Genomic DNA, 16,556 nt, shown 5'->3' with positions numbered 1-16,556 from the left:
ACAGATATCATAGTACATGTAGAAATTACATCAAACAGAAATTGTACAATGAATGTACTGGCTTAAATTAAAAGAAAAGACATACTACGTCCATGAGCTTTACCTACAAGAAATGGTAGTTAAAAAGATTATCCTCAATTACATGTACATGCCCTTTTAAACAGTGGATGTATACACATGTGCAGGTGCATATCTAAAAATCTTCACAATTTAGTACGTACGTCAATTGAAATAATCATTTTGGAATTCTTGGACCCTCAATAAGACGACCAACTTGTAAACAAAATTATATCCAAAATTTTTTTCTTCATATATATATATATATATCTTTTTCAAATAATTCAGGGTTTTTCAATAGTTTGGGGACTTGAGCTTAATTCAATTAGTAATGTCCACTAAAAAACATATCTATCCACTGATCACTCTGATCAATTTGCTCAATGACTTTTATCAAGGATAAGCTAAGTTCTTATTAAGCACTGGCATACACATAGGAGGGGACTTGGAAGCCATGCCCCCCCCCAAAAAAAAAAAAAAAAAAATGAGACCAAGGAAAAAAAAAAAAAAAAAAAAAAGGGAAGAAATACAAGAATTACATAATTTTCTGATTATTTCGTCAAAAACACAGAATTTTATTTTCTGTATCACAGAAGATTACAAAATTTGCTCACTCATTCGCAGCTATTACATTTTTTTGTCCCATACGCCATGTCTAGCCCCCTCATACTAGTACTGAAATAATGAGATGAACAAGGGTATGTATTCTTACCAGATATGACTGTATTGATGCACTCATACAACAGGGACATAGCTGAAGTACTGTGGAGTGAAAATAGTAATAGAATATTTATAAACCACTCTTTAAAATATCAAATAATCCAATCATCTGATTGACCAGTGTATTTGACCATGCCTGCAAAACAACAAACTAAGGTGGTTACTATAAAGGGCATAGTTAGCAAGATTTTTGCCCCCTAGTAACAGGCATATTTGATTTTAATTTCTTAAACATGGACCGGAGAGAGCTGGACATTCATCGGTTATTAATGAATTCACTATTTGACTATCATCTTAATAACATTCTCTTCATATTTATTTATTGTGATCCCATCATGGTCACTGTCAATAAGGACATGAGTTAAAAGAGGTGTTCGTGATTAGACAAAAATATTACACAAATTGTATGTGCAGAAGATAACAAATCACTTAAATCCTGAAAAATGAATGTGCAGTTCTGGTTGACAAATGCTAATCTTATTTCCATATGTTTTATTTGAAAAAAAATGTATGCATATTTCAAGATAAAGGCTGAAATGAGCTTGTTTATAATTTATAAGGGCCATTCCATGGTAACTAGCGTAACACATACAGTAATGGGTACATTAACAGGATAGTATGCCTCTATCTTTGTCATTGCTAGGATTGTTTTTTTCAACATGGGTAGGGTAGACATAGAAGAACTAAATGAACCAATAAATGAACCAAGTAAATAAAACAAAGGAAAAACATATCTCGATTCTTGAATCGTTCAAGTTTGGTAACTAGCATTACAAAAAAAAGAACATGGTCAATCCTGTAAGAGCAACTTTTGGCAAAGTCTCCTCATACTAGCCAATCTTGGTGAAAGCTTTCCTACCTTGACTTGATAGTAGGTTATGACTCATAACTTTACAATATAAAAATTAATAAACAATGAACAAGTAAAGTGTAGGTACCAAATATATAGGTAACTCACGTTACATTATGTCTATTCAAATGGCCTGACACACATTAATGGGAGACAACTATTCTGTTGCCACTGCATCTTGATTTAAAGGAGAATGAAACTCTTGGAGCAAGTTAGCTTTTGTGAAAGCAGAAAAATCAAAGAATAAGATCAACAAAACTTTGAGTAAAATAGGACTAGCAATAAAAGAGTTATGAGCATTTGAATTTCGAGATCACTAATGCTATGGAGATCCTCCCATTGGCAATGCGACCAAGATCTGTGATGTCACACACGTACAACTCTCCCATTTGGACCGTGAAAATATACCCCAAAACATCTCTTTTTGCTCATTCTAATCATATGACAAACGATTCATCAATTATATAATGTTGTGAAACCTCTGTACTTGTCATCTTATAAAGAGAACACCTCACCTTGTGATAGACTCTATAAAAGTGAAAATATAAGTAAAATAAGTACTAAAGTAATGAGGGAGTTGTACGTGTGTGATATCACAGATCTTGGTCGCATTGCCGATGGGAGGATCTACATGGCACTAGTGATCTCAATATTCAAATGCTCATAACTTTCTTATTATTCATTCAATCTTCCTCAAACTTTCAACAATATGTTTCTTTGATTTTTCTCTTTGATATGGATTCAGCTGGTTTCAAGGGTTTCATTCTCCTTTAAGTGTTTTTACAGATGCACACAAATGTATGTAGCGATATAAAGACATCCAATAAAGTCTACTAGTAATTCTATGACTTCTTCTTCTACTCCTACTACTACTACTACAACTACTACTTCTACTGTTACTTTTACTATTACTGATACTATTTCTACTCGTACATATTCTCAAAAAATCAATTGAAAGATGTCATGTAAAAATTAGTTCAAGTTATGTTCATTCTGTGAGAAATTTTTTTCCCCATCATTTCCAGAACTCAACATTCTGTTTAAATCTTTAAACTTTTCTTTCCTTTTAAAATATAGGTAAAGATTAATAAAATAGACTTTAATACCCTCCTTTAGTCTTGATGTTGTTAATACAGAAGATGAATTTTTGGTTTTCAAATGTTTGGTTTTCATTCACTGTTTGTACATAGAAAGTGAAAGTACCATGTGCTCAGGAATGTGCCATGTGCTCTTTTGACCTTGAGTATGATCTTGATTATGCCTTAATTGACCTCATTTAGGCTGCCATCTTGTGCTTTACAGTGCATCATGGTCTGCATAACACTACATCTCATGTTTACCACACCTTTATTTAGCCCAAGTACATGCACTGGTCGAGAGCTGCTCATGCTGGTGGGAACTTTTATATGGTAACTTGCATTACAATGTGGTAACTCGCGTTACAATGTGGTAACTGGCGTTACACTTTTTGTTGGCATTTTAAGAGATAATAACAGTGTTTATTTGAGGAAACATCTTGATTTAATACAGGATTAGGGGGTAATGAATTTAGAAAATCATGATTGCCAACAAATTAGCTCTACTGATTTTTTCAGAATGAAAAATCATATTTTTGGTAACTCGTGTTACATGGCTCAAGTGCATATTTTATTTGTGATGGCGAGATATTTTTGGGTTGTGATGTAGAAATTTCCTTCTAGGGACTGAAGGAGACCTTATATGCATAAGTATAAATCAAATTAGTAGAAGTCTTAACAATATTTTTCCATTAAAAAAAATACAATTTTAGTTAGGTATGTAAATTTTAGCAGTTTGGGTGACTAAAATCTTTCCCATGTTTGTTGCTGTATCTCAGAAAATATTTGATCAAATGATGTAATTCTTTTCGTTTCTGTAAATTCAGAGTGTGTGCAAATCATAATGGATAATTTCTTAACAATTTGATGAACTTGAAATTTTAGTGTCACGTCCACCTTCCTGTGGACTAGCCCATAATCACAATTTTGAACATTTCCTCATAACATTCCAGAGAAAAATGGCACACAGCTTCTAGGGGACACGTCTCTCTTGTTATTAAAGTCATTATTAGTGTGCGGAAGCCTGAAAATGGATAACAAATTTGTATCACAAAAATTGTCTGCTTTTCAATTTTCCTGCTCCAAATTACCTGAAGCATATTGATAGAAAGGTATATTCTGATAAAGGCAACAGCCAACAAATGCCAAGACTAGGAAAAAGATTCCTTTGTTAAAGTTCAGATACGCCTTACTAGCCGCTATTGTCAAAACACCTGTATGTTCTCATTAATACCTCAGTCACATTTTCCCGACGGTGGCCATCAGCAAGTAAAAAACAACCATTCTATTCAATTTTATTCAAATTTAAAATAACCTGCATGTAAATGTAGCTAGTACAAAAAATGTTAGAACGGATGTTTTCGACTCGCTATACGGCCGCAGTAGAGCAAATGTGAATGAGGTATAACATGCACATAATCAGGATACGTCGACTATGATTGCATCAAAAGAATGCTCGCGTTAATCGTCCATTTCTTTCAGGTCCATGGTCTTAATAAACATGTACATTTTATAAGATATTAATAATTGCAGTCTTACCTGTGAATGAGATTAGTGAGGGGCTCTAATAATTTCTTTCCAAGTCTAGGCTCTAACGGTGTGAGGGCACCAAACTAAACAAAAAAAATCAATATATTCACATGTGAATTTCCAAGATATGTTTTTTCTTTAGGAAATATTTTCAGTTTTGGGTCACTGAATACACTCTATGTGCAGTTGTTCAATAAATGGTAATGTGCTAAAACATTACAGAGATCATGTGTTGATATAAAAGCTTGGCTGTAGCAAATTGACAAAATATTCAATGCATACACACAATTGTAAGATATCAATGTTGACGACGACGGTGCGCTGCAAACAGAAAAGCTGTGTCTATAGTCATGCTCAGCTCTGCAGGCGAGAAAAATTTCAAATTTATGGAATTTATACTACAGGGGCCCATAACACAAAGCTTAGCAATGATCGCAAAACTTTTTCTACAATTGATTGCATTGACTACAATGTACAATCAATCATGAAAATCAAGCTTACGATCAATCACTAAACCTTTGTGTTACGGGACCCAGAACATATGAGGAAGCTGCTCGCATATGACGTCACAAATCAAAAATTTAAAAAGTTCATATCCTGTCATTCTTTGAAGGATTATCATCAAACCTTCACCGGTATATTTTTTTTACTCTATTCAATCCAACTTCCCCTTTAAAATCAAGGTTATCTGTCACCAAATCATTGGAATGCCATAATGATTTTTATTTTGCTAATTTCTCAACAATTACACAATATCTACTTAAATCATTTGGTATATATATTTTAGTTAGGTCTACAATCAATTAGAAAATTTAATGGATTCTGAATTTTGAAAAAGTTACAACTGCCATTATGTTCAATAGAATATAATTTCTAACATACACCATAAAAACTACATACATACCAGTTTAATAATTTTGATAAGCATCCAGTTATTAGTAGATGATGTCATTAGTTTGAAGAATAGTGGAGCTAGAGATAGGTAATTGCGAGGGTTCTTTCTAGCTAACTCACAGATGACATTGACTGCTGCAGACTGGACACCTAAACCAAAGAAAGAATGCATTGGATATATTATCTTTCTGTTGCACTAACCTTCCAGTCAAAAAGATGTGAAAAAACATTATTCTGATGTCCTCCCTTCATCTATTTTCTGGAATGATAATGTTTCAGGAATGGCAACACATACTGCATTGGGTATAGCTTCAATTTTTCATTAATCACATTCCTGATTGATAGCAAGACACACTGTACCTCTAGGCCAAGGGGTTAAATTCCTATTACTATGGATTACTTCTAGTGTCTTATATCAATGGTAACAATGCAAAATTACTGTTATTTGTACATAATTATATTGAAAAAAAATACAATTAGTTATATGCTCTCCCGCAATATTTCAATGAAACTTGAATATTTAGGGCATACTGAATGCAAAAATGTCAAATTTGATATTGTGACATTACCTGGATCTGGATCTTCAAGTTTTTCCTTCAGTCTTGGGAAGGCAGGTCTGAGGGCATCAGGGAACTAAACAAAAAAAAGACAAGCACAATCAGCACATGACTGTATCATATGGGAGCAGTTCATGTAACAAATGGTGAGTTTCACTTTAATATAGTTTTGCTCTGACCCAATCAGATGCAAGGATTTCAGTAGCTTATAACAGTCAGGACTGTATCAGATGATGGCTTGAAACAAGTGAAAAATCAAAGTTGTCATTATTTAGGAAGGACTTGATTGTCATTAAGATTGGATGGTCAAACTGCCCAGAGCATTAACCATCACCTGACTCAAGCTTTTATACACATACATGTTTATCCCTAACCAGACCGGGATTTTTTTAAATCAACCCCCCCCCCCCCCTTGAGATCTCGGCTGCCAATCACGCGAACGCTGTGAAAATCTACATGGTAATAGTGTGGGATGTAATTTACAAGACTTTTCTAAAACAATCGGCTTTTTATTACATGAATTAATTATGCTAATTTATGCATAAATTTCAATTTTTTGCTTTAATTCACTATAAAAGCTCCTAGAATGCAAATTTTTGGTGTTAATATTCTTTATACCGTTGTTAACAATTACAAATAAAAAAATGACAATGAATTTCTCATGTCTTTTATTGTTTTATGAATATCTAATGCATTTCTTTGTTTTTCAACCTTTTGTTTTTCTTTGTTTTTTTTCACTAAATTTATAGCAAAACCTTTTTGAAGAATAATTATGCTAAATTAATTCATTTTAGCTGATAAAGGTAAAAATAATCTTTATGAATAAAATGAGAAAACTCAATTTACATTGACTTTGTACACAGGAGCAATTTTGGTCTCTAAAGATGCGCAAGACTTCAAAGTAAAAAGTCAGCGAGGGGTGTGGACAAAAATTTTGCGCAGCGGAATTGGCGCAGAAAATGTCGAGGGGGGGTTGATTCAACCCCCCCTGCGGTTTTAGGGTCAAGTCTTCAACAAGATTTCTAACATTCTCCAAATATAAAAACATTTCTGAACCATATGAAATTAACAGCTCTTGAGGGATTTTTTGATTTACTGAATGTGCAAGAAATACAGGCAGCTCCAATACAAGTTCTTGTGAAAATATGGTAGTTGCTTTTTGTAGGCTATCAGGGACCAAACATCATGTAATTTTATTACACAATCATTTCAGGCCTAATATAAAGCAGTATATTTTCTCATAGAAACCATTAAGACCTGTCATGGCTTTGAGATGATGATTCACTAAACAAGGAAAAAAATTATACACATAGCTTTGTTTGGCCATTATTATGATAACTCATACTTCATAAGAGTCAGTACCTTCAATAGAATAGACTCAAGCATGATAAAAGGTACCTTGTGACCAGTAGACTAATGCCCCAACATATATCACTTACCTTGAGGAAAATCTTGTACATAAGGAGCACTGCCTTCTTCCTGATATAGGGTCTTGTAGATGCCATCTATAATTTGTAAGTGTTGTGAAAAAAAATCAACATTAGAAAAACCAACAAAAATTTCAATAAATGCATCATTAGAACAGAAATGAACAAGTAGTTTCCTCATATTTCTACAGCTCTTTCTTTAATTTGCTTTAAACGTTCATTAATTTTTTTCTTAAGTAGGGAAAATTCATCTCATTCATTATATTTAATATTTTTTAGTCATAAACAAAACAGAAGTACATGTATAGTATGATTATTTCACATATCATAAAGGATATAGCAGTTAAAAGTAAAACATACATGTATTATAGTAAATTGTAAACATCCCTCTTAATTCTAGGGATACATTTATTAAATAATAACATAATGAAAACACAATTCACACTCAAATCAACATTGACTACATGTATGTATATATACCAAAATCTATGTAACTAGGTAAAACAAAGATAGAGACACTGCACTGTGCAGGAATATAATAAGAATACAGAACACTGATATGAATATATATCACAATTTCTAAGACAATACTACATGTATTAAGGGAAGAAAAATACAAATGACACAAGTTTTACAAAATATGTAAGCTCTCCTATATAAGGACAAAGAAACAGTGGGATGTCAATGGTACTTCATGTTGGGGTCATAAGGGGTCAAAGGGGGTCATAAGGGGTCAAAGGGGGTCATAAGGGGTCAAAGGGGGTCATATCAACTCACCAAACTCATGAGGTCATTGGCCAGATCTCTGGCAATATCAGGGGAAGTGAAACATGCAAGCCCTGCCATGGCGATACCTGCTTCATACTGGCTGACACTGTTAATATCCTACAAAGGGGGTACGGAGGAGAGGAGGCAGGGGGTCGGTAGACAGGGGGTACCAGTGGGGGTAACAAGGGGGAAATGCAGGAGTGGTTTAGATAGATGGGATGACAGAAAAGTTTATGGGGTAAAATATTAAGGGGTAGAAATTTAGAGGCATGTGGGAGAAGATGAAAGAGAGGCAATTAAGTGGGATCCGGGGTACAAGATGAATAGGGTGGGATGTTAATTTATGGTTAACATGTATATGGGCAAATATATTATAGATGATCAATTAATGGATGTAATTGGGGGTAAGGGAAGGGGTAGGTAGAGTTGTTATTATGGAAGCAAAAAATCGTGAATAGGAAAATCAATGATAGGATTTTTATATGTAAAGAGCAATGTACAGAAGTTTTGTTGAAATTTCAATGAATGTGGTGGGAAGAAGAGGAGTTTGAGGAATAAGGTTGCAGGTGGGTGGTTAGATAGCATTAGATATATAGGCATTGCTTCAACGAATTTAGGAAGTGGGAAGAAAGATAGGAATTCCGTAAGTATAGGCATAACAGAGAGTACATGGTGGGGAGGATAGTTTTATAAGTAAAAATTTGACAAATGTAACACCATATTATGGGGAAAAGGAAATTTGGAATGATTTAGAATTTTCAATATCAAAAGTAAGAAAATTGTGAGTTTTTTTTTAAAGACATAATGATGAAAGATGATTTTCAAAACAAAACATTAATTTGGAGCAATGTTAGGGGTGCAAAGAACAAGTAAAGGATCAACTCAAATGAAACGAAAACATGAGTTTATATGGGAAGGAAGGATACAAGTAGGTAGGGATTAGGGAGGAAAAGTGGGAAATCAGAATTGGAATAAGAAAAATGGAAGAGAAAGGTAAAGAAAGCACAATATCAACACTTTTCACTGGTTTAATACTTAAAATGTGGTAATTTCAGTAAATCATGGAGCCAGTTGAAAGATCTAGACAAAGGACAGAAGGTTTAACCACAGTAGGGTCCAAGGCTTAACACTCCCACTAATAGCAAGCCTATATCATGTTTCCAGCTTAAAATAAAGATTGACAGAAAAGACAAATATGAGCCACTGATGACCAATAGAGCCAATATATTTCCTCACCAAAATGTTTTTTAGTCCTTATAAAATACTAACTGCAATAGGTTTTATCAAAATGCTGCAAATGTTATTTTCTCATTTTTTTTCTCAATCTTGTAATGGCTATAAACAGTGGATCCAATAGAGGGGCTGTTAATAGTCAATCGATTAGCAACAATTAAAATTCAAGCAACTTTCAACTGGCTTCACGATTTTAGGAAAAAGACAAAAGAGTACTGTCTTAACCATAAAAAGAACATCCTACAAATAACACTAAAGGTCAAACATGTACTTCACAATGTCAAAAACATAGTCTCAAGGTATTCTGTGTACATGCTCTGCTATTGCACCGGTTTTCTAAATTTTGCATGGCCCTGGAATGCTGTAGCACCCCCTGGAAATGAGGTTAGTATGATATAATGTAGAGATGTAGAGATTTGACCTAAATCTCCTTCATACATACATGTGAGTGGGAAACAAAAACCTTTTTTTGCTTGTCAAATATTTCTTGGCCAAAATGACATTGTTTAAACTTAAAGTGGAAACCTTTTTTTTAAGGGGGGGGGGTTGAAAGTTTTTTAACAAACCAGCATGCCCTCTTTAAAAATTATTTCCAGGCCCCAGCAGCTAAACTGCCTTTCTTAAATGTTTGATAATTCCATGTTCTGTAACAGATATCAGTACAGAGAATACCACAGCGGATAAAACAGAGGTTGGGCTATAATAGTGACTGATCCACAACGCTTTAGATGGCACAGTTAAAACTTACCAGCGCCATGATATCATTGGCCAGATCATGGGCAAGGTCAGAGGTCAAAATACATGCTAAGCCTGTGATAGCGATGCCTGTCTCATACTGGTTGTGGCTATTCAAATCCTGTTGTTTTTCATCGGTGCAATATAATTCATCATTCATGTATCAATTCAACAAAATGTGTTTTATTTTTAGCAATGGGAATTTTCTGAAAACATCTCAATACAAATTATGTACCATCCTCTGCCCCCCCCCCCCACTTGAAACATAATATATCAATAAATAAACAATGGAATAAATCAATACATTGAGACCTGAATAAGTAGACAAATGAAGAGAAAAAAACAGAAAAGCCAAACTGTGTCTCGCCCACCCATGACTACATGCATGTATGTAATATGAAGATTTCCCTAGTACATCATCCCCAACCAAGTTTGATTTCACAACGGTGTCTTGCTGGCACTTGTAAAAGTCTGACTTCAAATGAACACGACCTTGTGATGTTACCTCTAATGGCCGCGTTACACATATCTTCCCCCAGTTCATCTATAACCAAAGTGTACGAGGGTTGCAAAGTTATCTGCCACATGAGTGCTATAGGTAAAATTTAACATTTGACCTAAAATGACCTTTGACTTCACCATGTGACCTCTGGAGGCACCAAACAAACATGAATAAATCCCAAGTGCATCTATCACCAATAGGGCCGATTCTAAACGTTTAAACGCCATTCAAACAACCATTGAAGACAGGTGTTGTGACAACCATATAAAGTTATAAAGGGATAAATTTTTTAAATCCCCAAAAGTTATAAAATTTCACATTTTTACATCCAAGAAACATTCAGCTACTTCTGATATTTTCTTGAAATTAGTAGATTTAAGTGTAAAATATCAAGAAATCAAGAATATCCCTTCTTTCTAGACTCTGAAAGATAATTTTCAGTTGATGTCACACTAGATCAACTAACATGAATATCTATATGTTGGACCACAGTATGAAAAATTTGGGCAAAACAAATATGGTCATTCCATAAATAGACCTAAACTTACATTTTGTGCCAATGGATAAGCCAAGAATAAGTCACCTGGATTTGTAGCATGCATTATGGGTTAAAGTGATTGGTTAACATTGGTTTTACTTTTAAAAATCTGAGCTAGAAGGTCACACTTGTCACCTGTGTCTGTGATATGTTACAAAAATGAAGCCCAGAAAAAATTGCGTTCGAAAATAATTATTTAGTGCTTCAAAAATTGAAATATAAAGTGACCGAAAACACCATCTTAATTTCATCCCATACACTTATGTGTACTATTTTATAGGCGTCTATAAGACGCCTATTTACAAAATCGGGGTTTGCCTTGTAGTTTTAGCTTTTCATTCTCAATAATGGTCGTTTTCAGGGTTTATTAGTTCTAATACATGCACTTGTACACATGTTTCATCTTGGTTTGAGAATTTTTTAAATCGGCTGCTCACAAAGTTAAACAATACCTTTAAGCAATATTTTATTTACTTACTTTTTTCAAATTGAGAAAAGGACCCAAAAGGCATGCAAATGAGTTTGATATCAATGATTCAAACCCTTATTCTTTTCTTGTCCATGGTCTCAAAATGTAAGGTTTAGGTCAATTTATGGAATGACCATATTTGTATTGCCCAAAACTTTCATAGTTTGGTCCCACATGTAGATATTGATGTTGGTTGATCTCATGTGACATAAACTGAAAATGATCTTTAAGAAATTCAGAATCAAGAAAGAAGGGGATACTCTTCACTTTCTTGATACTTTCTAACTAAACTAATTTCAAAGAAATGCAGAAAATAGAAGGCCATTTTTCATGGATGTAAAGATATACAATTTGAAATTTCAGCAACTTTAGAGGAAGATATTTTTTGTTTGTTTATTAATAACATTTAAACGTTTTTTTCAAAATAAAGGTAATCACTCAAGCCTAATTGCCAAAGATGATTTTCTATTGGAGCAACATATGCCGAGTTATGCATCATAAGAGAGTCTTGCAGGTTAACACATGACTTCAAATGACCTTTGACCTCACCATGTGACCTCCCACAGCACCTCAGCATGATGTTACTCCTAGTGCATCTATCATCAAATTTAGTTGCCATTGGACCACAAAATAGCCAAGTTATGTGTTAGAGTCTTGCAAATAGTGTGTGTTATGTACATGTATTAGAGTCTTGCAAACGTGGAGTGTTGTGGCCCAGTGGATTAGTCTTCTGACTTTGAAACAGAGGGTCGTGGGTTCGAATCCCAGCCATGGCGTAATTTCCTTCAGCAAGAAACTCATCCACATTGTGCTGCACTCAACCCAGGTGAGGTGAATGGGTACCCGGTAGGAAAAATTCCTTGAATGCTTGAGCGCCTAGGCAGCTCAGCTAAAGCCGGGGTAATAATAATAGCAGGGCCCGCTGGTAGAACAGTTTTCGAAACTGAAGTGGCTACCCTGGGTAAATATACCAATATTACTATTATTATTATTAAATAAACTTTGATATATGTAAAAAAAAACCTGCAAGTACTCTACAACGATGTGACCCATATAACCTTTGACCACACTACATGTATGTTACCTCAGACAACACCGCAACATCATAGTACCCCTATTGCATCTACCACCCAAAGTTTGGTTGCAATCAGACCACCAATAACAAGTTATACATGTACGTCATAAGATGGACGGACACCATTTGGATCCCCAAGACTCGCCTTCACCTCCGGTGGGCGAGACAAAAATGAATAAAAAATGTAATAAATACATGAACATGTTCATACGATAAATTGATTGAATTATCAATTTAAAAAAGGCTCTAGATACATGGCGTGAACATTTTAAATATATGTACATGTATGTATTCAAGAATTCTACAAGATTTGGTTACAAATCAGAAAACAGTTTGTCAAAAATGTTTGATAAACTAACTTTTGCCCTAAAACAGTCAAGCAACGTACATTATGTATACTGTACGACTCCAATTCCATTAAAACTGTAGCAAATTGTTCAAGGCTTAACCTGAAACAAGAAAGTGTCTTTTTTGTTAATGCCTGCTTGCCAGCATTGGTCTTTCAATGTTCTATACTTTTCATTCTCATGTTTACGTTTTGTTTTAAGTACTGTAAATACCTTAAATGTAATGCACTTTGTACCTTTCTTAGAAAAGGTGATATAGAAATGTTGGTATTATTATTATTAAAAACTCAAACTGCTTTTTAATAATAGAGAACTACAGTGTAATATTCTATTATTTAAACAATAAAGGAATATCACAGTACTTGAATCAGCTATTTGTAGTTCACTTACACTGATAAGTAAACTAGTTCCCCTATTATTTCAAAGGTAGTACATGTAGGAAGATGAGTGAGATCAAAACCTTTTTGCTTCACTTCCTGAGAGTCATGTGATCATCATCAGTACAGTATACAAGGTGCAACAGAATTATATTCTGTAATTACCAACACAAAGTGTTGGCTGCTCTAACTTGTGATTTTCCAACCATTTGCAATTCATGAATTTCATTTCCAAGTACATGTATTGTTTTATTGCATTGGATTTCTTGTTGAATTTTCACTCAAATTATGAATATAAAATCTATTTCCAAAAGTGGACAGATGAAGAAAATATTTTCAGTGAAGGGGCTGTTTTTCTCTCTTCTAGGCTCAGTTCATCAAATGCTAATTTCATAAAATCTTGGCTATTCTCAAACTTACAAGGGCAATTTTGGACATTTCAATACTGCCCTAAACCCTGTGCACGTTTTTTTTTTGGCTGAATAAAACATGTAAATAAATGAAGATTCTTTATTTCATATTTCAAGAATATTTACTAATTGGTATTATCATGTTGAATAAAACACCAAATAAAATCAGACATTTCTATATTTGTGGTGAGCTCTCAGCCAGGGTGTATTCTTTGTTTTGTTTTCAAAGAGCATTTATAAATTACTATCATTAATCAAACGTCACATGCAAAACATGCAAATCAAATGTCAGACAAATAAATAAGAATGTGATCATACCTTTCTAATCATATTAGTAGTGAGCATGAGTACATCTGTACCTTCGTGGAAGCTTTGAGCTGCAGCTAGGTATCCTATTCGTTTGAAGGTAAACTTAGGAGAGCTCATCACCTCAATGATATTAAAAGCTGCCCAGCTGATGTCATAACCCAGCATGTTCAGCTTTGAAAAAAAAATACATACATGTTGGTTAAACGTTTACAAGCATTCACACATTAATAGACAGTGATTTCATAATTAATTTGTACAGAGTCCAATGAAATGACCACAGGTGTATGTAACATTTGCCAAACAGAGGATTCTCGAAGAAATTGTGTACATATAATTGCTGAGAAAAAATTCAAGCACAAGTTGAAATTTGTTTGGTCTTTCACAGAGACAAGTACATAGCAATGTTTTCCAGGCTTTTTGCAGGGAACCCTCCTTTGGTAGAACATCGCACATAATTTATCAAAACTACAAAATGAAACAATATTTACAAACCTTAATGCAACCAAGTACAGCTATGAAAATAACAATAGCAGGAATTCTCAGTTTTCTTGCTTGAACATATTGGTCTGAAATTTAATAATTCCTGTTGCATGGGAATTCATTTTGTTCTGTTTGGGAATTGGGTATTGTTGCAACTTTTATTACTCCACTGCAAATTCTGTAGTGGAGTAGATAAAAGTCACATTTAAAAATGTTTTTGGTTGATTTAAAGATTTAAAATGAAAGTAGCTGAAGTAGTAAAGATAAATTCATGAGAAAGTCTGTAAAACCAAGGTTAAATGTCGTCATCCTAGATCTACATTTAGATCTGGGACAGTTACATTGAAAACTTGTAATCTTGCTATTTCAGCTAAAAATTGATCACATTGAAGACTGCTAACACAGATAAGCACATTTGGGAGTAGGACACTCTATCATTGTTTGGAAAAAGACCAGACAATTTGGTGAAATGTCATGTTTATTTTGCTTTTTCTCAGCAATTACACAATATCTTTCAGATGTTGTTGTTTAACCAGTCATGTTTGACTATCATCTACATGTAACAGATAATGAAAGGGATTCATGTGCATGAGGAAGAGACCTTGAATTTAACACATTTCAGTATCCATAAAAACTCGGTATCAATATTGATTTCGCAGCTCTACTCTTCAGAATATTACAATTATATCTTAAACAAATTTACAGTTTGAGAATCTATATATTGAAAATTAATTCTATTGAATAAATAACTCTTGATAATCTTTGGTTGTGAAAGGAATGTATACTTACATACACCAGCTTAGCCACTGCATTAGCTTTGACTGCAGAATTTTCCTGCCTGAGCTCTTGTTTGATCTCTTCCATACATGATGAGATGTATTTAGCCTGTTAAGACAAATTACAATTATGTGAACATTAATCAGGAGCAGCAGAGTAAAGGTTAAGGTGAGGGGGGGGGGCAGGGAAAAAGGCACATTCCCTTTTGAAAAAACAGGCACTATCTCAGAACAAAGAAATATTACAAAAACATACAAAAATATTGTGCATTTAGCATATACACGTATCTATCCCACTCTAAATGAAAGAATGGATGAATGTTCAAATTTCATGAAATTATAGCATGTGAGATCATAACTCACAATTAGTAACTCACAATTCACTCGCAAGGCTTGCACAGAACACAGAACATGCGACAGGGCCTTTATGTAAGCTATACATTCCGTGAGTGAGAGAGCCAGCAGTTAGGAAAATTCGGAAAAACTGCTTTGTGATCTATTTTGGCGATGATCTGAATTTTTTGGATGTTAAAAAGCATAGCAAAATCTTCCCCTTAAAATGAGAAAGTGATTGTCGAAAATTTCCCTCACAAGATACTTTTTATTACTTGAAGAGAACATAAACATATAGCCATGTTAGCACAGAAAAAGATGGAGAGGAGAAGGGATCTATCGATATTGCAGCAATCTCTGCAGTGGAGTACAGTAACTAAAAGTGCAAACAGAACAAAATGGAACAGGTATAACGTTTCAAGTGGATGAATTCAAGCAAGATAATTGAAAAATTCTGCTCAGTACTACTATTTTCAAGCTCTTCTTGTTCAATTTAAGGTGTGGAAATATACTCAACAAAAAAAGTAAGTCCCCCTAAATCAAAATGCTGTAACTTATGAACAGAATAATTTTAAGATATAATATTTTATTTTTCGTAGATGATTTTCTGCACTCATTAAGCATCTACTGTTTAAAAATGAAATTGATCGGTTGAGTCATGCATGAGTAATCAAAAATTGAATTAAAAATGACAATTTTCTAAAGTCAAAAGAGTCGTCTTTCAGATTGTGTAAAATATACAAAGTTGGGCAAAGGTTGTTTTTTGGTGAATTTTAAAGGTGCTCATTTAGCCACTCCACACAAAATTTTGATAGCGTATGTTAATGGTTGAGTGAGCACAATTTTTTGTGATGTATCATCATAGGGGTTTATGGTAGTATCCTCCATAACTAAAAAAAAATACATGTTAAAATTTGAAAAAGTTAGTGGCTCCCCTCCCCCAATAGCTTGTTCCCTCTACCCATTTTTCAAATTCTGTATCCACCACTGATTTGTCCAAAAATTCAACCGATCCTGAGAAATTGTTTGGAAAATAATGCATTTATGCAATTTGAATAGTATTTATTCCTAAGTTTTCAAGTGTGCTTGCTCA

At 33.9% G+C, this 16,556-nt stretch overlaps 1 protein-coding gene across 1 annotated transcript in view; it reads right to left on the bottom strand.

Annotated features, from left to right (window-relative positions):
- Positions 1 to 15,235, bottom strand: part of LOC129270684 (AP-3 complex subunit delta-1-like) — an 80,102-nt gene extending 64,867 nt beyond the window's left edge. Inside the window, exons 1-8 of the mRNA XM_064106430.1 lie at positions 15,144 to 15,235; positions 13,884 to 14,045; positions 7,889 to 7,996; positions 7,124 to 7,189; positions 5,697 to 5,760; positions 5,138 to 5,277; positions 4,243 to 4,316; positions 770 to 819 (exon numbers count right to left, since the gene is read on the bottom strand). Coding sequence (XP_063962500.1) covers positions 770 to 819; positions 4,243 to 4,316; positions 5,138 to 5,277; positions 5,697 to 5,760; positions 7,124 to 7,189; positions 7,889 to 7,996; positions 13,884 to 14,045; positions 15,144 to 15,218 — 739 coding nt within the window. The 5' untranslated portion in view covers positions 15,219 to 15,235. The remainder of the gene's footprint in view (positions 1 to 769; positions 820 to 4,242; positions 4,317 to 5,137; positions 5,278 to 5,696; positions 5,761 to 7,123; positions 7,190 to 7,888; positions 7,997 to 13,883; positions 14,046 to 15,143) is intronic.
- Positions 15,236 to 16,556: the final 1,321 nt, after the last annotated feature.

The sequence above is a fragment of the Lytechinus pictus genome, chromosome 11, assembly GCF_037042905.1.
Source record: "Lytechinus pictus isolate F3 Inbred chromosome 11, Lp3.0, whole genome shotgun sequence".
Lineage (NCBI taxonomy): Eukaryota > Metazoa > Echinodermata > Echinoidea > Temnopleuroida > Toxopneustidae > Lytechinus > Lytechinus pictus.
This window is presented reverse-complemented; position numbering and strand designations above follow the sequence as displayed.